Below are 21,716 nucleotides of genomic sequence, written 5' to 3'. Positions count from 1 at the left end.
CTCACTCACTCCCATAGGATAACATTGGGGATTGGACTTGTAGTGCATTGATGGGGACAAGATGGATGCCCCCACATATTTCGGTTCCCAGAACTGCATGTGCGGTCTAGTCTTTTGGGTGTGGTTCAGCCCAGAGGCACCTGGGATACCCAGAGACTATTTAAGCCACACCCAGGCTGAGAAGAACAAGTTACTTACCAACTGTAATGTTCTTTCGACTGGATGTTCCTCCCACGTATTCCTCATCTTATGATAACTCTCGTTATCTCCAGCTTCGCTGCTTTGGAAAAAAAATTCTCGGCAGGGGGCGCTGTGCTCGAGGTTGCGCCGTCGACTGTCCCTCGACGGGCTCTATACTCTGTCGACGTAACTGATGGTATAAATAGCTCGAACTGTGCCCGTTGCTTCAGCTCTGTTTTTTCGATCAAACTATAGGAGGAACACCCAGGCGTGCCTCATGATTGATGCACTCTTCGTGAGAGGAAAGTGTAAGAAAACTTAAACTGTACTGCGGGGTAGGCTGGGAGGGTCGATGCGGAATACGTGGGAGGAACATCCAGTTGAAAGAACGTTACAGTTGGTAAGTAACTTGTTCTTCGAATGGATTGTGTCCTCCCACGTATTCCTCAACTTATGAAAGACTCCCATAGCAGTGTCAATTTTGGAGGTGGGAGTACTAAATATTGTTTTCATGGACTGAGTGAAGTACCGCCTTGGCAAATAACCCCTCATTGGAGGAAGCAGTATCTAACAGTAATGCTTGATGAAAGTATGCATTGATATCCAAGTTGCAGCTGAACAAATGTCTGCTGCAGGAACTCCCCTCTATAGAGCCGCAGAAGTAGCTATTCCCCTTGTAGAATGGGCTTGAAGCCCCTCGGGTGGGTCTTTTGCTGCCAATTTGTAGCATTCCAGTATAGCCAGAATGATCCAGTGGGATATGGTCCGTTTTGTCACTGATAAACCCCGTTTATGACCAGTATAACCCACAAAAAGCTGGTCATCTTGGCGTAATTTTGACATCCTTGAAATATAGAAACTAAGAGCCCTCTTGGGGTCTAGTCTATGTAGTCTCTCCTCTTCTTTGCCCAAATGAGGAGGAGGATAGAATGTTGGTAATATTATTTTTTGTGACAAATGGAAGTCGGAAACCACTTTTGGTAAAAAGGAAGGTTTAACTTTGAGAACTACCTTGTTCTTATGAAAAATAGTATATGGAGGTTTGCATGAGAGGGCCTGAAGTTCACTAACCCTGCGGGCTGATGATAAGACCACAAGGAGAACAGTCTTTAATGTTAGAAGCCTCAGTGGACAGGAATGTAGAGGCTCAAAAGGTATACAAGTCAGAAACTTGAGTACCAAATTTAAATCCCAAGCTGGGACATGAAAAGGTACTGGAAGGTATACGTTAGTAAGCCCTTTTAGGAATTGTATTATTAATGGAATTTTGAAGTATGAAACCTCTTCCGAGGTGCGCTTGAAAATGGACAGCACAGCAAGATATCCTTTAATTGTTCCTAGCTGGATCCCCAGATTGGCTAGATGTAATAGAAAAGAAAGCACCATTGGGGTGCCACATTGAAAAGGGTCCACATCCTTATCCTTGCACTAGTTACTGAACTTATTCCAGCGACAATGGTACAAAGACTTTGTTGCTGGCCTTCTGGCCGAAAGCAAGATCTCCATTACGTCATCCGGAAGATCCTAATCCTTGTATCTCAACCTCTCAGAAACCATGCGTGAAGGTTGAGTGCCTTGATCTCTGGATGGAGAACACGACCTTCCTCTTGCGAGAAAAGATCGTCTCTTTGCGGAAGACGTATTGGAGGGCAGATGGACATGTCTACAAGGTCCGGGTACCACGTCCTCCTGGCCCAATCCGGGGCAATTAGGATCATGGTTTTCCTGAACTTTCTCAACCTCCTGATTACTTGAGGAATCACAGGGACTGGGGGAAACGTGTACAGCAGTGGAAACTTCCACTCCACTACGATTGCGTCTCCCAGAGCTCCTCTTTGAGGAAATTCCCTTGAGCAGTACTGATCGCACTTCCGGTTGATCGCGGTGGTGAACAGATCCACTTCCCAAAGGGCGAAGATCGCCAGAAGGACTTCCTGAGCTAGCTCCCACTCGTGGAAGACTGTGCTCCGTCTGCTCAGAGCATCTGCCGCCGTGTTCTGCTCTCCGGCTAGGTGAATTGCTGATAGAGATTCCTTCTCGTTTTGCCCAGAACCAGAGCTGCATTGCCTCTCTGCACAGTGGTAGTGACCCTACACCTCCTCTCTTGTTGAGATAATACATGGCCACTGTGTTGTCCGTCATTATCAGGACATTTTTTCCCTGTACAGAGGGCAGAAAGGCCTTCAGCGCTAGTCTGATTGCCCTCAGCTCCAATAGGTTGATGTGTAGTTTGGACTCTGATGGAGACCGACGACCGCTGATTGTCAGATCGTTGTTGTGTGCTCCCCACCCCGTGAGTGAGGGGTCCGTCACCACTGTTATCTCCGGCCATGGTTGCCAAAAAGATTCTCCTTTGAGGATATTGTCATTGCAAGCCCACCATAGAAGATCCTGAGCAACTGCGCTCGGGACTTGCAGAAGATCCGACATATTCCTTGAAAACTGGGACCACTGAGTTCTGAGTGCCCATTGAAGGGATCTCATTCTCAATCTGGCTTCTGGCACTAGGAAAATTCAGGATGCCATGAGGCCGAGCAACCTCAGAAAATCGAAGGCCAGTAGATGCTGGGCATTCTGGAACTTTGTCACCATCTGCAGAATGTGGAGAGCTCTCACCTTGGGAGGCGAGGCTTTTCCCGAGGAAGTATCCAAGACTGCTCCGATAAACTGGAGCTTTTGGGATAGTATCATGTGGGACTTCTTGAAATTGAGGGAGAAGCCCAATTTGTGAAGGAAGTGGCAGGTGATCGAAAGATGTTCCTGAGCTTGTCCGGGAGAACGTGCTCTGATCAACCAATCGTCCAGGTAGGTGTAGATGTGAATCCCCCCCCTCTCCTGAGACTCGCTGCCACCACCGCCATTCATTTGGTGAAAACCCTCGAGGCGGAGGTCAACCCGAATGGCAGAACTCAAAACTGATAATGAGAGTTGCCAATCGCGAACCTCAGGTACTTTCTGGGCTTGGGATGGATTGGCACATGAAAGTAAGCATCCTGAAGGTCCAATGATACAACCAGTCTTGGAGTTGTAGAGCCTGAAGGATCTGAGAAAGGGTCACCATCTTGAACTTGTCCTTCCTGAGGAACTTGTTCAAGTTTCTTAAGTCCAAGATGGGTCTCAATCCCCCGTCCTTTTTTGGGAAGAGAAAGTATGGGGAGTACCAACCCCTGTTCCTCTCCGCTACACGTACCTGTTCTATAGCACCTTTCTCTAGCAGGGATAAAATTTCCTGCAACAGGAGCGGGTCTGGAATTTTGACGGAGTTGGCTCCCGGTGGATGATTCTGATGCCTTTTTTGGAAGGGGAGACAGTAACCTTGAGCTACTGTTTCCAGTGCCCAAGCATCTGAGGTAATGCCCCGCCATTCCTTCAGATGCTTAGAGATCCTGCCTCCCACTGGGGTTTTGTGTAACAAGGTCTCAGAGTGATTTGGAGGCGGCTGCAGGAGCGGCTGAGGGCAAAGATGCCGCTCCTGAGGCTGGTTCCCGCACCTCTTCCTCGTGCTCCACGAGGGACATTTCTTTTGCCTCTTTGAAAAGCCTGTCCTCTTCCACTACCAAAAGAGGAGTAGAACCGAAAAGAACGACCCCTCCAGGAAGATGAGCCAGAATAGGGTTTCTGACGCTGGCGCATAGAGGCACTAAGAGATTTAGCTGCCGCTTTTGAGGTCTGGAGTTTTTCTAGGCTTTCATCAGCCTTACTGCCAAACAGCCTCGAGCCATCAAAGGGCATGTTGAGAAGTCTGGCCTGCATATCTGGTGCAAACCCTGACTACCTCAACCACGCAAATCTGCGTAGAACCGTGCTTGCAGCCATGGATCTAGTCCAGACTGGAGACATTCCCGCATTGCCTCCTTCCTGTCTTTGACTATATTCAGGAAGCCTTTCCTCGCCTTCCGGAATATGATCAGCCGCCGCCGCCGAAATACATTCCCACAGGGTATGGGTGAACCTGGCCAGGGTACAGGCGACATTGGTTGATTTAAGGGCCATGCTGCCTGAAGTGAAAACTTTACGGGCCCAAGCATCCATTTTTTTATCCTCTCTATCCGGATGGATAGTGGGATATGCTGTTTGTTTTGATGTAGATGCTGCCTGGACAACTAGACTTTCTGGAGTCGAATTCCTGTTTAAGTATTCAGGATAAGAACCAGCTGGTCTATATAACCTGGGAAAATTACTGTTTGCAGCAGCAATACTTTCCGGATTTTCCCAGTTTTTTTCCACTGTCCTCTGAAGAGCCCTATGAAAAGGGAGAACTGGATCTTTTTGAGGACCTCTGACAATTATGTCTGTCATATCATCCTGTTCAAAAACGGGTGAACTGTTTCCCCAACCCATATATTCAATTACTCTAGTCATAAGACTCCTGTACCCTGAGTCTGCGTGTTCTGCAGGATCAGGTCTGGCAAACTCTAATTCTGGTGACTTGTCAATGCCAAGTATCCCTCAGGTCTCTCATTTTAGACTCTGGATCTATAAGTTCCTCTGGAACTTGCTTTGTGCCATATTGAACTCCAAAAGGAGAGATTTCCTCATCCTCTGAGGCAGATTCCTCATAAATTGAGGACATAGACTTAAAAAAGTCAGATCTGGGTAAAGAAGTAAATCTCCTCTCTTCTTCCACAATATTTGTCGAAGGAATAGAAAAATCCTTTGAAGTTGTTGAAGGAATCTTCGATGACTTTGATGAGGACTTCGACACAGGCGTCGAAGACGCTTTTGGCTTCGATTCTGAAGCGATCGATGCCGATGGCGTTGATGAAGTCGTAGAAGTCTTCGACGACTTATGTTTATGTGGCACCGGAGAGGTGCTCGAGTCTCGAAGAGTCTTCGACGACTTGGCGTCGACTCGAGTTTTTCGAGTATCCTCGACACTACTGGCTTTAACCATAGTAGTTTTCGACTTCCCTTTGTCGCCCAATGGAGCGACTTTAGGGGTATGGCTCTTCTGAGGTTTATTCAAGGGGGTCAGGCCGCATTCTCGAATACCTCCATTATCTTTTTTTGAAATTCCTCCCATTTTCTGGGGGAATCCGATTTTCTTCGGTCGATGACTCGGAAGATGATGAAGGAGACCTATGTCATCTCTTCGCTTTTTTAGACTAGGAAGATGACTAGCGGCTCGACCTGCTACGAGATCGAGATCTCTTGGAATGTTTATGGCGATCCGATTCCTTCGAATCGGTCGATTTTTTATGTTTTTTGGACACAGCCTTAGCTTTAGAAGCTTCCCTCCCCACCGACAGTTTACCTCTCCTCTCACGAAGGGCCTTCTCCGTCATAGACTGACAGGAGCCACAGTTGTCGGTTCGATGACTTGAACCGAGGCACCAGAGACAAACTCGGTGAGGATCCGTAATCGACATTTTCGATCCACAGTCGACGCACTTCTTAAACCCAGTCTTGGGTGTCTAAGGTGTAGAAGAAGACGACATTTTTCTCACAGAAAAACTTGAAGCGCGCCGTTCTCGATAGCAAGGCGATTGGAAAAACGGAACTAAAGCAAAGGACGCGGCTCGAGCTATTTATACCATCAGTGATGTCGACAGAGTACAGAGCCCGTTGAGGGACAGTCGACGCCGCAATCTCGAGCACAGCGCCCTCTGCCGAGAAAACATTTATCCGAAGCAGCGAAGCTGGAGATAACGAGTTATCATAAGATGAGGAATACGTGGGAGGACACAATCCATTCGAAACATGCTTTGCGTTTTCTGCACCTGCAGCATGACTCACCATGTTCGGATCGGTCTCCAGTAGGCCTGCATCTTTCTTCTGCGCTCAGCTCCTGCAAGAACAAGAACACTGTTAGGAACAGCCTTACCGTGCGGCGCTTCTGCCCATCAGTCATCGCTCCTTCTGTTCTGCGGACATCTTCGGCAGTGTCATTCCCATCCCGGCACGCCGCTTCCTAAGGAAAAGGGAAAAGAACAGAAAAAAGGCATTAGTAAGCATTCTGCAAATCTTCGCTTATTTTTAAATACTGTACGAGCTTCAAACGCTTACCTGAGTCCCAGCCGCTCTGGGGGAACTTCGTCTCCGGAACTTCTCATCCATCTGTAAGAGGGAAAAGACACTCCAGGTTAGTGTGGAAACATCTAGAGGAGCCGCATACCGCGCTTACCTACCGCATTTGTTCTTCATAACCGGCATTCATGCTGAAAACGTCGCAGCACCTGAAAGACAAAGGAAAAGAAATCAGTTCAATGCAAATACGAAAGGGGTGCATCGCGCTCTCACTCACCTTCAGCGCTACTCATCTCAGCAGCACACCGCCATCCCCGGACACCGGCCATCATCTAAGGAAGGAAAGGAAGGAAGTTAGAGAACTGTTCAAAAGACTCATTATACTTACCTGTCGGACTCTTGCCAGTGAAGTAACTAGGCAGCAACGAGCCCGCATCAATCAACGCGCCCCTGCGCTGAAGGCAGGACGGAGAGCACACTATCCAAGAAAACAAGGTGAGATGTGGATCAAAGGGAAGGGTTGGACCCCGGGGAAGAAGCACACAGAGGCAATAGGGTGTTAAACTCTATCAATCCTGTGTTTCAGGCCCAGTCTCCAGTCGAATAGCCTCCAGGGAAGGGTTCGAGGTCGTAAGAGGTCAGAACAGGCCGAGTGACGTCCATGTGGATACCAGGTGAGCGTTACAGATACCAGGCTGTCCTTCCTGAAGATAGTGCATCAGTCAGGGAGAGGGAAGGGCCAGCAGCTGGGTGAAGCCATTTTTCTGTGATTGCTAAGAAATCAAGGTTATTGACTGTGATGAGGTCAGATGTGTCGAGAGCATGGGCAGGGAGGGATCTGGCATTGATAAGCGCTCCATTGAGGTGTGTTGTGGCATCCATTTCTCTGTCAGCAATGGGGGTAGGCTTGTTAGATACGTATTCTGGGATAGTAGGGGTAGATGGTTTGTGTATAGGAGAGGCTATTGAACGTGCTGTGGGTGCTGTTTCAGGGGTGGTGGTGTAGGTTATTGCTGGGGTAGCCATCTTGCAGGTACAGTGAGAAATGCATATGGCAGCATCACAATTGAAAACATTGGGCTCAGAAATGCATAGGGTGGCCTCGCAATTGGGAACATTGGGCTCAGAAATGCTTAAGGCGGCATCACAATTGAGAACATTGGGCTCAGAAATGCATATGGCAGCACCACAGTTAAGATCAATGGGCTCAGACATACTTAAGGCATCGGAATGATTGCTTGCATAAGCCAGTCCAGTATATGTGGCCACAGTGCATTTGTGGGTGGTGGTGCAATTACCGACGGTAGGCATCAGAGTACATGGGCCAGACCTGCAATTAAGATTGGTAGCCTCTAGAGATTGTGGATTGGTAATATGGTTGGAGTCAGTGGGAGTTAAAACAAGGGTTGTGGTGGAGGTATTCCGGTACCAGATTATTTTGGTAGCCTTCGTGCCCTTTGCAGGTTTCTGGTCTACTTTCCTCCACCCTGGAAAATAATAATGTTTCTTTATATATGAAGCTGAATATATGTATGTGTGTATGTTTATCCAGCTATACAAATCCACACTGTTGAACCCATGTCTGCCAAATTTTGCATGGATTCCTCTTTTGTCTGGGGCAAGAACGTAGTTTATGTTTGGATGCAAACATCTTATATGCAAAAAATATTTGGGAAAAAAAAATGTACATTTATTTTTATCGCGCCACTTCAAACATGGGAAATGGCAAGGTCACAGTATACTTAGGTTCATTCAGAAGAAGAGAGCACAATCAATAAGTCTTTCTTGGACATTTTCTCAAATGTGCCGAAGCCAATGAGTGACTGATAGAAGCTGCACAAAAAACAAACATCAATTGGAAAAAATCCATCTGATGCAAAGCGAAAATCATTACCAGGAGCTTCTAAAACACAACAACAAACAGCAGCACAACTTGCCACCCAGAGGACAAGAGCTACTTTCTCCAGGGCAAATGAGATGCCAAAGCAAACTTGCTGACATGAGGACAAGAGCAACATCCTCCAGGGCACATAAGACACCACTCGATCAGGGCATGGGCAATGCCCGGTACCCCAGCTATCTTTCTATATATATATAAAACAAAGTTGTGTTTGTTTGTGGGTTTGTATACGGCATTGATCTTGGGGGCGTAACTCCTCATGAACGGTGAGGTCTGGCGTCATGAATTTTGCAAAGAATATTCTTTATTTCATTGCCTAATGAATGCAACTATTTCTAGCTCGATAGGCCATCCCGTTCCCAAGATAATTAATGTATTGGTTTTTCAGCATTATGTTTTGTGGTGTTCCGAGCGCCATCTACAGGTCATTTGTAGAAAGTGGTCATCATCGCGCTGTCTGTGCTAAAGTGGTCTTGTGTTTTTTTTCAAATTTTTATTAAAAGAAAGTTAGTGTGTCATTCTTTTCATTGATTTGTTTTGCAATAAACTCGATACATGTTAATTTCCCTAATTAATTGAACATCACATTTTATTTACCTCCGATATAAATTCTCAGAAGAATATCATATTTGTATGCTAATTGCAGTGTGTGTTTAGCAGCAAAAATGGCCACCACTGCTAACACTGGCAATCAGAGTAAGCATACAAATATGATATTGATGTGAGAATTTTAATCAGAGCTAAACGAACATTTGGTGTTCAATTAATTAGTGAAATTAACATGTATCGCGTTTTCCTTTGTGGCAAACAACAATATTTGTTCAACTTTTTTGGTGGAATATGAAAAGAAAATCTGAGAATGGACATCCGGGGATAAAGCCGGGTACTTGAGCTAGTTTCTTATATAGCGCTACACACCTATATCTCTCAGAGTGCTGAAATAACAGAAAACATTATTATCACACAGAATGGTACTCAATGTATCGACCTCGGAGGGATGAAAGGCTGAGTTGACCCTGCTGGGATTCAACCTGCCACAGCAGGCTGCACACAGGTATCAGGGACGAGCGCTTAGCTCACTGCTATCTGACCGGATGGTTTCATTTGGCCTACGGGGATCACAGATAATCCCAGAGATTTTATTTGAAGGTCTATCTGAGCTATCCATGATACCCATTGGGAAAACTGGGGCAGGTTACTACCTAGGACTACTTGGACCAGTAGCTGTGGAATTACAGCTACTGTCAAACAGATTTCTTTCACAAAGATGGCCATAGGGATTCTTACCAAAGGATAATTTTCTGTGTGTCCATGAACACAGCCCATTTCTTACATTTGGGCCCTTTTCCATTCTAAAGGTATTAAATGGGGCCTAATGGCACCTTTCTACTTCTGCTATCTAACTGGGCCACAGTTGTTTTTGTTGGATGGTAACGGTTACTTGGTAACGGGTGTTAACTTTTATATATAAAAATCTGGTGTTATTCTTTTTACTTATTTTTTTTCTTCCCTTTTGTTAGAGATTTCTCTGGACTCTTCTGCCCATTTGATATTGTTTCACTGTGCTGGGCATCGACAATATTAGTATAGGATGCTTCAGATCTTGATTCCTTCACTCCCTCATCTTGTCTCTGTTCTTTAAATGGGGGTATAGTGGGGTGATCAATCTTATTTGAAGGGCAGCCTCTTGCCTGATGACCAGATTTTTCACATGAGAAACACCATGTGCCTCAGATAGGTAATGCGGGTCTAGAGGAGGGTATATCTCCCTTTTCACTTCCTGCTAGGAGAGCATTCAAATAAGACTCAACATCACTAAGGTTTTCATGGGTCCTCAACCCCCGGGAATTATGACAGAGATTTAAGAGAACCATGGGTTCTCCCTTCTCCTCACATTCGGTTTGGAAACTATGTTGGAGTAACGTTTTGTTAGTAGGAACTTCGGCGTTCTGAAGAGTTGGTCGAGTGTTCTCCTTTGGTTGTTCGGGTATTTTAACCTTCTCCTCAAAGTAGGAAGTGGTATTCTCAGCTCTAAGCTGGTCCCTCTCTCTCTTGTGTCCTACAGTGTGGTTACCCCAAAGGGATGACAGGGAGACTTCAGATTCTAGAGCTGTAAGGGTTTCTTCTCCTAGTGTGAATGAATTTTCCCAAGATGTTATGGAACTGGGAAGGTTATCTTTCCACAAGGACTTGCCCATGAGGACTTGTCCTCAGCCTGGTCACAATCAAAATCAAAGTCTAGTTCAGCCTCCCCTTTTGAGTGATCTTTTCTTGGGTCCTACTCTCCCCAGGCTGATTCTCAGGGTGACCTTCCTCTTCCTCTCTAGGGATCGGGCTGGACAAAAACTCCCATAGGTTTTCATTTATAAAGTGCCCCATCAACTCGCCCCTTCCAATCTTAACTGGACTTGATGAAAAGTTCAAGAGGGAAAACTATTTCTTCTCTACAGGACAGGAAGGGTAATAATCTGCTTGTTCTCTTTAGATACGTTCCCACAGGAGGCATAATATCGATGTCTAAATTAGTGGGGAGGTTCACCTGTAGGTCTAAGGAGACTATAATATTTTCTCTGGCAGGAACCTGATACTCTCGGGACAAAATCGATTATAGCCATTTCCCTCTAAAGTTTTTCTGACCAGAGGAATGGCCTGGGTGGTTAATAAATGGAAGGTGATCTCCATTCTGGGGCGTATATGACTGTGGAGCTCATGGCTTCTTAACTGACCCTGACCTTGCAGTCTTGACCCAATGAAGTGGGGTTGATCAGTCTCTCTTTCGAGGGTAGATAACCTACCGGTGGAAAAGTGGACATTGGTCAACTCTTTTCCTGGGGTAGCAATCAGGGGGCTATATGTCTATTACCAGACCTACTTCTCATGAGGGCCCACCAGTTTGTGTCAACTAGGCCAGATCTCACTCCTGACACCACATGTAAGCGTGTAGAAGTAGGACTCTAATGGTGGTGGCAGAGACTTTTAATAAAGAGATCAATTAAAAGAATACCCTATCCTTCTATCTCTAAGAGGGGCTTCCCTGCCTCAATTAAAAATATAAATGGGTCTGTCAGAATTTCCAAAGTAAGACGTCCACAGTCCTATGTCATGTCAGGTCTTTTTCCACAAGATGTCCTCAGGAGCTACCGAACCCCACAGTCCCTCCAATATGTTACACTCTCAACCTTGTTATAAACGGCTGAGCCCGGAACACCCCCAAGGGGAAGGGGAAGTGGATAAAATAAACAGTTCAGATTCCAGGCCTTGACTCAGGAGGATATCTGCATGGGATGAGAAAGAATTACTGGTTGGCTTATACATCCTAAATACCGTTTTCCCCTTACTTCATTCCCTGGTGGCTTACTAACTTTACCTGAATTTCCCTCTACTATATCCAGACGAATCTTGGAGTTATAACTTCTTGTTAAAAATGTTTAACAGCTGTCTAGATCACTCCTAAAAGTTAAGATTTCCAAAAGCTGCTTCCATCAGTACTCACCTGACCCAGAAGCTACTAAAGTGAAATGCCATGAGTGCCTTCTTGCTATAGTGTATGAGTAATGAATGAGATTAAAAAAAAAATATCAGCAAAAGCACATTACAAACACAGATCGAATTTATGGAATAATTTAACATTGAGAGATGCACTCTTGTCAGATTAGTCACCCTGGAGTGTTTAGAAAATCGTGTAACTTGATCTTATTTACAAACTGTGACATCCCCCCGCCCCCCACAAATGAATACACCACACAATCCTGACTATCTACTTGTTTCTCTGTCTTTTGCCATATTGCTTTACAATTAATTCACATTTACTTCCTGTGTTTTGGGACAATGTCCCTCTATGCTGCTAGCGCTCCCCAGGTCTTAATCTGTCTGCCATTATATCCATAATTGTAACTGCATCTATGTCGATTCATGAATCTCCAATGCTATCTCTTCAATGCCCTGGTAGTTTTCTTTCTAGCTGCCTCTTCTCTGCTAAATGCTTGTTCTTGTGCTGTACTGCTGCAGTTTCTCTTGTTGAATGAAGAGCCAGGTATGGATTTGAAAAGTAACTGACTGTATTTGTTTGCCCTTTTGCATATGAAAAGTGCATTGGTGATATCTGATGTGTCAGCATGGCAGGAGTGGGCTGGAGGACTGATTGGGGCTAATTGAATTTGTGGGGCTTTTGGAGTGGGACCAGCTACTGAATAAGGCTGTTTTTTATGGAAATCTGGACAAAAGGTGAGTGACAATCAGCTATCACATTGGCTCTCATGAGAGATTCTGATAACATTGCCAAGTCTCGGGCCTTACTTGTGCAAAAATGTAAACTTCACTGCATCACAGTAAGTGCCAGTAGCATCAACGCATTGTGAATAACAGATGTAGCTATTATCAAACTAAATGACACTCATTTTGACTGCTGAAGAAAGGAAGGCAGGGACGGCTCTGCTAGAATTCAAACATGTGTGCAGTTTGCACCAATATCTTTGGAGAATGATATACGTGTACCTGGCCTCACGGGATGAACCGACTTTGCAGTAGTAAATGTTTTTTTTTAATGCGATACACTAATCATTTACATGCAAAGTAACTGTTGCAGTTGAACATTGCATAGCCCACTAAAGCTGGTAATGCAGACAAACCGCTCCCTGGCAACCCTATTGTTTTTGCACAACAAGAAGACATCACTGACTAGTCGGCTTTAAATAGTTTTAATTCTATCAATACTTGGTCATTTGTTTTACTTAAGCGCAAGCACAGACGTACTGCTTTAAACTATGTGGAGGAAAAGGATTTCCAGCACACACTGAGGCACTTTTGCAGAGTGCCCATTAAAATAGCTGCAACACGTTGCATGCAGAGCCATTATGATGGCTCTCAGATGCAGTAGCTTCTAAATAAAAGAGCCCTGGCTCCCTTTACTGTAGACCCATAAGAATGCTGCAGTACACAATACATTTTTATTTTGGGCTATTAGGTGTCACTTGCAACACTTATAAGCCGAAACTATCACATTGGAGTACAGATAGGGAAAAATGGCATATATGCAGGGATACACAGCTTGTAGTTGTTGTTCATTTGCCATCCATTCAATGTCCATGGACTTGCACACCAGTACCTGCTTTCCCTGTCCAAAAACCTCCTCATGGGAAATCTTTCAACATGCTTTAATGAAGCCTTAGCATCAGACTTTGCACTCAAATGCCTGCCAGGGTTGTTTCAAAGAATTCCCCTGAGAGTTAATGACTCAATTGGAGCTCTAAACCCCATACTTGTGTAATAAGTGTCTTAACCACGGTCTCCCATCAGCCACTCGATTTACAAACACGATGCACACCCTTCGCCGAAGTCCTTTTAAAAACAAGCATTGGCACAACCAACAGTTTTGGTTTATATATAAGTATTAGGCATTTGCCAGGCACTGCAACTCGATGCGCAGGTTCTCGCACCATTTTGCACTTGCTGTCATCAATGGCCAGTTAATATCACTACGGCAGTGCCTGGAAAGTGTCTTTCCCATGCCTACACAAAAGACTAATCTGTTGGGCAATGCTTGTTTTACATGTCCGCACTCACTGAATTACGCTAATACCATTCAAACTTCAATGGATAAACTGAGGAAATCTAATGTATCTTTTGAGGTTTAAATGGGCCTGTCTCGGTGGAGCACTACACACATGGAAACAAATGTATCTGTCATGGTCTTCCAGTTTCTTGACAACTTGCAGCTTGTTTTATGTTCTGCTCCCATCTGCAGAATCAGTTTTTGAAGCAGGCACATTTTTTTACAGCTCCTAGCAGCCTTGTAGCCAAATCACTCGAACCAAGAGCCATTTAGCGCCCAGTGCCTGGCAATTTTCGAACCCTGAACTCTGCTTCTTCAATTCCTGAATCTCTGCATTTGTTTTCAAGAATTAATAAGAGTAAACATTTACAAATATTATGTTCTGGTTGCATTCCTAATACCACGCTAACCCCGCGTCCAGAAACATGTTGTCAAAGGTTAGAAAACAGAATTTTAATTTTTTTTACTGCTAGCTTGCAGTAACAGAGGACGCCCTCTAGATGGCACAGTAATTGCGCTAGTCAATGTCACAACATTTGCTCTCTCTCACGGTGCCTGGAAACAGTTATATTTAAACATCGACTTCTCTTGGACACATGTGTACACAGCCTCGGTAACATTTAACTCCTGCTGATTTCAAATCATGTAAATGTCTCAAATACGATAGCAAGATCAAATAAGAACGTAGCTGCTGCCTTCTGTTGCTGAAGCTGCCTTTCCTTCACTGCTCTCCCAACTCCTGATTCACTCCGATCATTCTTCCGGGAAGTACAAGCAGCAAAATTTGCTGCTGTGGTTTCTAGGGCCTAAATTAAAGGGAGGTCAGAAAACATGACCTGCCACTTCGGTAAAACTAATTAAAGGCAGTTTAGAATGTTGGTCAAAGTTTCTTTGTTATCACTGTAGCCAATCAGCATGTTGGTAATCTTCCTCCATCTTGCCTTGGGGAAGTTTCCCTACTCAGAGCACAAGAGTTAAGGCCTAAACCAAGAAGGTCAGAATAAATACTGAGAACTAATGATAAAAAGACCTAAACATAGACAGGTAAGACCGATACTCTTCTGCCCCTGGACCTGAACCAGACAGGTCAGAATCCGATCTCTTTCCCTTACACTATATATTAAATGATAGAAGTAGTAAGTGTCCATGGTCCAGAAGATTGACTCCCTTCTTCTGGAAAGAGGATCAAAACTCCCATCCACTGGCCTTTCTCAGGCTATTTGGTGTGTGGGCCTCAGACCCCTGTGGACAGATCTGATTCTCCCCCCTGCCAGGGACTGAAGAGAAAGAGGGATTATGCTTCTCTTGCTATCTTGTTGTGGGTCCCAGGCCCCTACTTTATCTTCTGTAGCTGGTTCACTACCCTGCCAGGCATTCTCTTGGCTCACTTTCCTTAAAGCAATCTCTGCATATATGTATGAGTCCCAGACCCTGGATTTCCGATTTCCCGTGACGTTCCTGCTTTCCCCAACAATTGTTGTCAGATCTTTGTTACAGGTATGGAGTACTCCTGCAGCTCCGTTCGGTCTCCCACATCATTGCTCTCTCACGGGCTCTGCACTTTTTGCAGCGGCTCCTCTGTGCTGTGTCCTAGATCCTGGTTACCGGGCTTCTCACGAGTCAAGCAGCATTCCAGTTACTCCGTTTGGTTTCTTGCTCTCCTTCTCTCTCACAGGCTCATTTCTCCCTGTGGTGGCTCAGCAGCGATAGAGGCTGGGCGGTTGGAGTCTCTCTCCACAGTCGCGTGGTTCGGGGGCTTGCTTCTGCCCTGCTTCCGTTCCTCTCGCTCTCTCTCCGCTCTGCCGATTGCAAACCGAAAAGGGATGTTGACTGTGTCCTGTTTGGCGTCCTCATCTTTGCCCCAAGACAGACAGCTTCCAGGCTCCTGGCTCCTCCTGGGAGGATTTACCTTTTCTGGTAGTCCTTTCTTTTTATCAGTAGGCTTGTCTTACTTGGTCCTTGCTGTCTGGACTGCTCATGTTGGTTCCACGGTCCATTCAGCAGGGTTCTGCAGCTCTTCCTCATATCAGTGGTGTTAATCATTCATTCCTTCAACTCTTTCGTATTCTTCCTCATCTCCATGGAGCTTTACAGCAACACATGGGAGAGGATGATATGGATAGAGAGTCGGGGTGGAGGAGAGGTGTGGGTGTTGCGTGTGTACCACATTCTCGCTACATAGTCGTCACTGGTCCCATAGGGGGTTTCTCTCCCCATGAGAGTCTCCCACTGAGTACCACCTCGAGGGGATTATCTGGTAGCGGCCTCACCTCCCCAGCCTCATAGGAAGGGGCTGCCCCTATGGAAGCAGTGACGACATCTTGAGATTTCTCACAATACACATGTAATTGAAGTTGAATCTATGGTTAACGAAGTCAGAACTCAACACCCATACAGTTCTGTTTGGTAGTTTGTATACATGTCAAAGAATATTGCTCTAATATTACTTCTACAGTTGTATTTCTTTTGACCAAATATCACCAAACTTCAAAGCACAGAGAAAACGGATGTGGTGCCTTATCTTGAAATCGTGAAACATTGTTCACCCTTGTTGGTAAATTACACAAAAGAGCCTTCAAATTAGGAGGCTCAGAACAATCCCATGAACACTCTTTTATGGCTTGAAAATGTAAAAAAAGAAGGAAAAAAAAAAGAAATCTCGTATTGGTTGATGTGAGATTTTGACCCATAAATTAACTATGGCACAAACCAATTTGGCACTGCAATGGAAGTTGATTTTTGCCAAAGACCATATTAGAGGTCAAATTGACCTAAATTAAAAATTAAAATTGCTAGGTGTCTCTTACTAGACCAGTCAACCAACCCTACGCGTTGGAGCTCCACGCTCTTGGGCCTCAAACCTGAAGTAAAACATTACGAAACATGCACATACTTTAGTTTAATTAAACACACCTATCAAATGTGTGTAAATTTTAAAGATGCATAAGCAAGATGGGCAAAGTTTAAAACAATGACAAAATCACAACAAACCAGTATTGCAGGGCTTTGGAAGTGGTACTGCAGAGTACCAAGAACGGGTATTGGCAGGTTTACTAAGCTAATTGTTTACAGTACTGTGACAAAATACTACTGGAAAGGAAATCCAAGAAAACAAATAAAATTGAATATACATTACCTTTTTTTCTTGTCCTGGATTTCTTTCTTCAGATTTGACACTTGTATTCTTATAGATTCCAAGTCATTACCAGTTCTATCCACAGTAGCTTTTAGAGTATCCAGCTAAGCATTAGGAGCATAAAATAAAGCATGTGGTATATTTTTTCTTCTCAAATTCAAACAACAAAAATGAAAAGAAGGATACATGTATTTCAGGAAACATTTACATACAAGTGTTGATTTTGGAGTAGATTGTATACAGCATGGCATGGAAGCAAATTATTTGGCACAGAATGCTTCATATAGCCTAATGGAGGAGGGATTGGTATCCACAAAGTATTCTTGTGAAAAGGAATCCATTGCACAACCAACATTACTTGGTATAGCTATCCCACCCTTTTATATGCAGAAAATGCAATTTTACTCGACCTAACACCAAAGGGACTATGCCGTAGCCTGAGCTAACCTTACCTTACCTTAAGGAAAACTGCCTAAATCTAAACCTTTCAAAGACTGAAATAATGCCCTTAGGTACTAACAAACCCAAATGTATATGGTCAATGAACGAAGTAAAGATCTAAGTAGTGGGTACCTACTGCTATTTGGGGGCGGTTTTTGCAGGCAATTGTTCCTGGATGACGCATTTTGATATAGTCTAAAACTGCCTTTGGACGGGTCTGAGTGGCTTGACATGGTTTTACTACAAGTTCACAAATGCATTCAGGTTATGGAGGCCAAAGTACATTCAGCCGTCCTATATAGCAGTGAAATTTGGGGCAGTGTGAACCGTCATGCCCTGGACATTATACAACACGTGTTCTTCAGGAAGCTTCTGGGCCTGGAGCGGAGTGCCCTTGTGCAGCTTTAGGTTTGGAAATTGGTACCCCATGCATTAGTGTGCTGTCAGAGCTAAGATTCCTGGAATATTGCCGGAAATTATCCTCTGGTCCCATGGAAAACCCAAACATCAGAAATGCTATGTGGGAAATGTCAAAAGGTAACCTGGCTGTCCATCCCTGGTTCAAGAGTTGTGCCTCCATATCCCCAAAAAAGGGGGGTCTAGAAATCATGCAGCTTAAGGCTGGCGCAATTCACAAGCAACAGCTGAAAAAGTAAGCAATGGTTTTGGAATTTGAACAGGCCATAATCAGTAGAACTAATTTGTGCTCATTGAGATATCTAGCTACGACATATGGTGTTATATCTTCAAGCATGTCAGTGAGCACAATTCAATCTCCAGCCCATAGGTGCATAGTGGCCATGGTGAGACAAAATATCTTACTGTTAAGGGACCAAATGTCTTGGCTTTTCACAAATAAGCATTACTCTTGCAATACTGGGGCCATCGACGACTTCCCCCACTTTTTGCTAATTTGTAAGATGCTGTTGGATTTAAGGAGAGGGTGGCTGCGCTGTTACTTCATTTATAACAGCATCAGATAATTCTCTGAGGCTATGAAGTGTGCCTTGTTGTGTACTCAGAGTTGTTTTGTATCTAACTTGTGTGAATATGTTAGTGCTTCTTTTAACCATCTGGGAAGGAAGTTGTAATTCAGTATTCTGTGCGTGATGAAATGTAATGACCTTCGGCCAACTGTACATTTTTAATTGGTGCGCACTTTATGTAGTTTTTCATTGTATTTTATCCTGTATTTATTGTATTTTATTGTTGTAAATGGCGGAAGCTGAATAAATATTACTGACCGACTGGTATTGACATTTGTAATCTCTGTCAATACATAACACAACGCGCCCCCTGCCTTCTCAGCAGAGGGGCACTGGATGCAATAAAGGATCCATGCAATTGAAGAATATGAGCACATAGTTTATCCAGAAATATGGATACACAAAAATATAAGGAAATCATACAATTAAATGTGCCCCCCATCTTAACTCTCTAGTTTTAACAATAGCAAAATGGGCACTTGCTGATCTACAATTCATCCAAACATTAAACATAAATGTGTTGTCGATGTGCTGATACTTGATCACATCTACTAAGAAAGGAATCACAAAGACATACAACATCATTAGTTAAGCACATATGAATTCAAAACATTATAACATATCTGGATCTCAAATCTGAAAAATGGCCTTAAATCGACATGTTTCTATGGATCAATAGATAGCACCTTACCATTTCTTCAGGACACTTTCAAATAATTAATTTCCGGAATAAATGCTCATCCCTATTAAAAATAAGAAAATCTATTTTCAAATAGTATAACATTAATAAACTGATAGGTATCACTAACATATTTTTTTTTATTCAATACCCATGGTTATGGTATGCCATAGCACTTGGTCGGGTGGTGTGAAAATTAACAATGGTCGCTGTATCTGAATGTGGCATGCTTAAAAGCACTTTATTTTTATGGAGTCTATATACCTATAATTTCCTTCTACATATGTCCTCTACTCAAAATTCCATATTTAAAAGGTGGCAAGGGGAGATTGCCTATCTTTCCCTAACCCACAACTGACGGGCACCCAATCTAAACACCACCATCCCTGGTATCCCTCTAAAGGCAGCTAAGCAGTTTTGGAACTCACACTTAGTCTGAAAGGAATGTGTGGACGACAAATCAACCCGGTCTCAGCCATTACTGAATGATTTACTCAGAGGACCCTAATATAATCTCTGTTTTCTCCCAAAGTCGAAAGGTCTGTCTCAATGAAAATTCTATTAATAAATACATTGGACCAGATTCTCAAAAACTAGAGTAAATGATAGGAGCATGGTGAATGCCCTCATTTCATTTGCGCTACTTTCAGGAATGCTCAGGTTACCTTATTGTCAAAAGTGACCTGATCATTTCAGTAGGGGCTGGACAGTGGCGCAAAGGTGCGCTGCCCAGCCCCATTCCATATATTAGTGTCAGGAGGCAGGAGCACGTGTCCGATACTAATGTATGTGGTTACTCGGAGCACATTTCACCAAGACGTATCAGTGAAATGCTCGGAAAAATAAAATGCGGTCAGTCCTGTTTGGGGGATGGACATACTAGTGTGACAGAAGCGGTTCAAACCACAGCTGTCAAACTTAAAAAAAAAAAAAATCATGACGGTCAGAAGTGACCCTGGCGTAGGGAGATGAGCCTATTGTCTGTACATTTAAAAGCCCCCATTTGTGAATGAAGGATGGGATGTGCTTTTCAATATGCAGAAACGCCCGCTAATATGCGCAAATGCACAAAGCAGTGAAAAAGGGCACCTTCCCCATAATGCTCTGCGCTCAAAATGTTTTAAGAATTTGGCCCACTGTATTGCTGATCAATAATGTTCTGCACTAAGGGGAAGAAAACTATTTCTAAACTGCTCATCTTTCCGCATATGCCAGCATGCTATAAAGGTTTCAATTACAATTCTCCTTCTCTGCAATCGTCTCTGTTCTGCTCCATCTAATGAAGGGTGGTGAAAATTGAAACCGCACAGGTTCTGCATTTATAATGCAAGGACAGGTGAGACTATAATTGTTGTGTGGTCCCATCACATTTCTGCGGGGTCTTGGAAAAATATATGTAATATTCTACGTGGCAACAGTGGGATAAACTCCTCCACCTTGTACCAGTACACGGCCCTTAAATACTCTTGCCAATGAATAAGATCTACACGAGAGGACCGATAATCGTCAAATCTATTCAGGTACATTATGGTCACAGGGCATGCCCATCAAATCATGGGAGTAGGAATAGTAGTTTGCCATTAATGGCCGGCTGGTTGCCATCATCACATGGCAGTGAATTCTGTGATAGGACCAGGGCTGGACTGGGAACTAAAAGAGGCCCTGGAAATAATTACTGGGGACCAAAAGAGGCCCTGGAAATAAAGTTCAAAGTGGCCCCATATGACACATTTTCAGCAAGCCCAACCCGGTTCCTATGGGAAAATGTGGAAATACCACAGAAAAGAGGCCCAAGGTGCAGAGGCCCACCGGGAAATCTCCAGAGTTCCCTATAGGCCAGTCCACCCCTGGATAGGACAGTGAGAGGAAATCAGACCCTCCTGCACAACACTATGAAACAAATTCATAACGTAACTTATATTAAGGATGGTGAATGTATGCAGAAGGGAAATGTTAAACTCATCGAGGCCAGTCTTGATCGTCCACAATGTGACAATCCAGAATTGTTTGCTCTTCTTGAGCTGGAACTCCTAATTCCTTTCTACGTTTTGAAAACCTAAATAACAAGCCACTTCAGATCAGTATCTGAGTGGCCATTATCAAAACAAGCATTGGCAAAGCCAATAGTTTTGGTGTTTACTGCTATACTTTACATTTTGCAGGGTGCAAGGAGGAGAGTGAAACGTTTCAAAGGAGGCTGCAATAAGGTGGGCAGGTGTGCAACGGAATTAGAAGTGGAATGGAATAAGAGAGGAAGCCATTGAAAGGGGGTGCCATTGATGAGCATGATGAGCAAGAGGAAATATGAGCGAGAAAGAGTGAGTGAGAAGGTAAGAAATAATGCAATAGAGTGAGAGGAAGAATGAGAGAGGGTAGATAGAGGGGTAAGCTGGGTGGATGGGTTATGGGGTAGAGAAAGCGGGGCTAGGGTGGGTGGGTAGGTATTGGGTGGGTGGGTAGGTATTGCGATAGCAGGGCTAGGTAGGTGGTGATAGAGCAGGGCTAGGGTGGGTGAGTGGGTGCACTTGTAGAGAATAGGGCTAAGGTGGGTGGTGGTAGAAAGGGGGCAGAGAGAGAGGGCCAGGGGTGGGTGCGAGGGTGGGGGTGTAGAGCGAGGGCCAGGGGTGGGTGCGAGGGTGGGGGTGTAGAGCGAGGGCCAGGGGTGGGTGCGAGGGTGGGGGTAGAGAGAGGGCCAGGGGTGGGTGCGAGGGTGGGGGTAGAGAGAGGGCCAGGGGTGGGTGCGAGGGTGGGGGTAGAGAGAGGGCCAGGGGTGGGCGGGTGGGTGGGGGTAGAGAGAGAGAGAGAGAGCCAGGGGTGGTGGGTGTGTAGAGAGAGAGAGAGCCAGGGGTGCGTGGGTGGGTGTGTAGAGAGAGAGC

At 44.5% G+C, this 21,716-nt stretch overlaps 1 protein-coding gene across 1 annotated transcript in view; it reads right to left on the bottom strand.

Moving 5' to 3' along the window:
- The window catches only part of CCDC39 (coiled-coil domain 39 molecular ruler complex subunit), a 933,141-nt gene that overhangs the window by 604,000 nt on the left and 307,425 nt on the right, over positions 1-21,716 (bottom strand). Inside the window, exon 8 of the mRNA XM_069618669.1 lies at positions 16,735-16,838. Within this exon, the coding sequence (XP_069474770.1) occupies positions 16,735-16,838 (104 nt within the window). The remainder of the gene's footprint in view (positions 1-16,734; positions 16,839-21,716) is intronic.

This window comes from Ambystoma mexicanum, chromosome 10, assembly GCF_040938575.1.
Source record: "Ambystoma mexicanum isolate Mex_15411 chromosome 10, UKY_AmexF1_1, whole genome shotgun sequence".
NCBI lineage: Eukaryota > Metazoa > Chordata > Amphibia > Caudata > Ambystomatidae > Ambystoma > Ambystoma mexicanum.
This window is presented reverse-complemented; position numbering and strand designations above follow the sequence as displayed.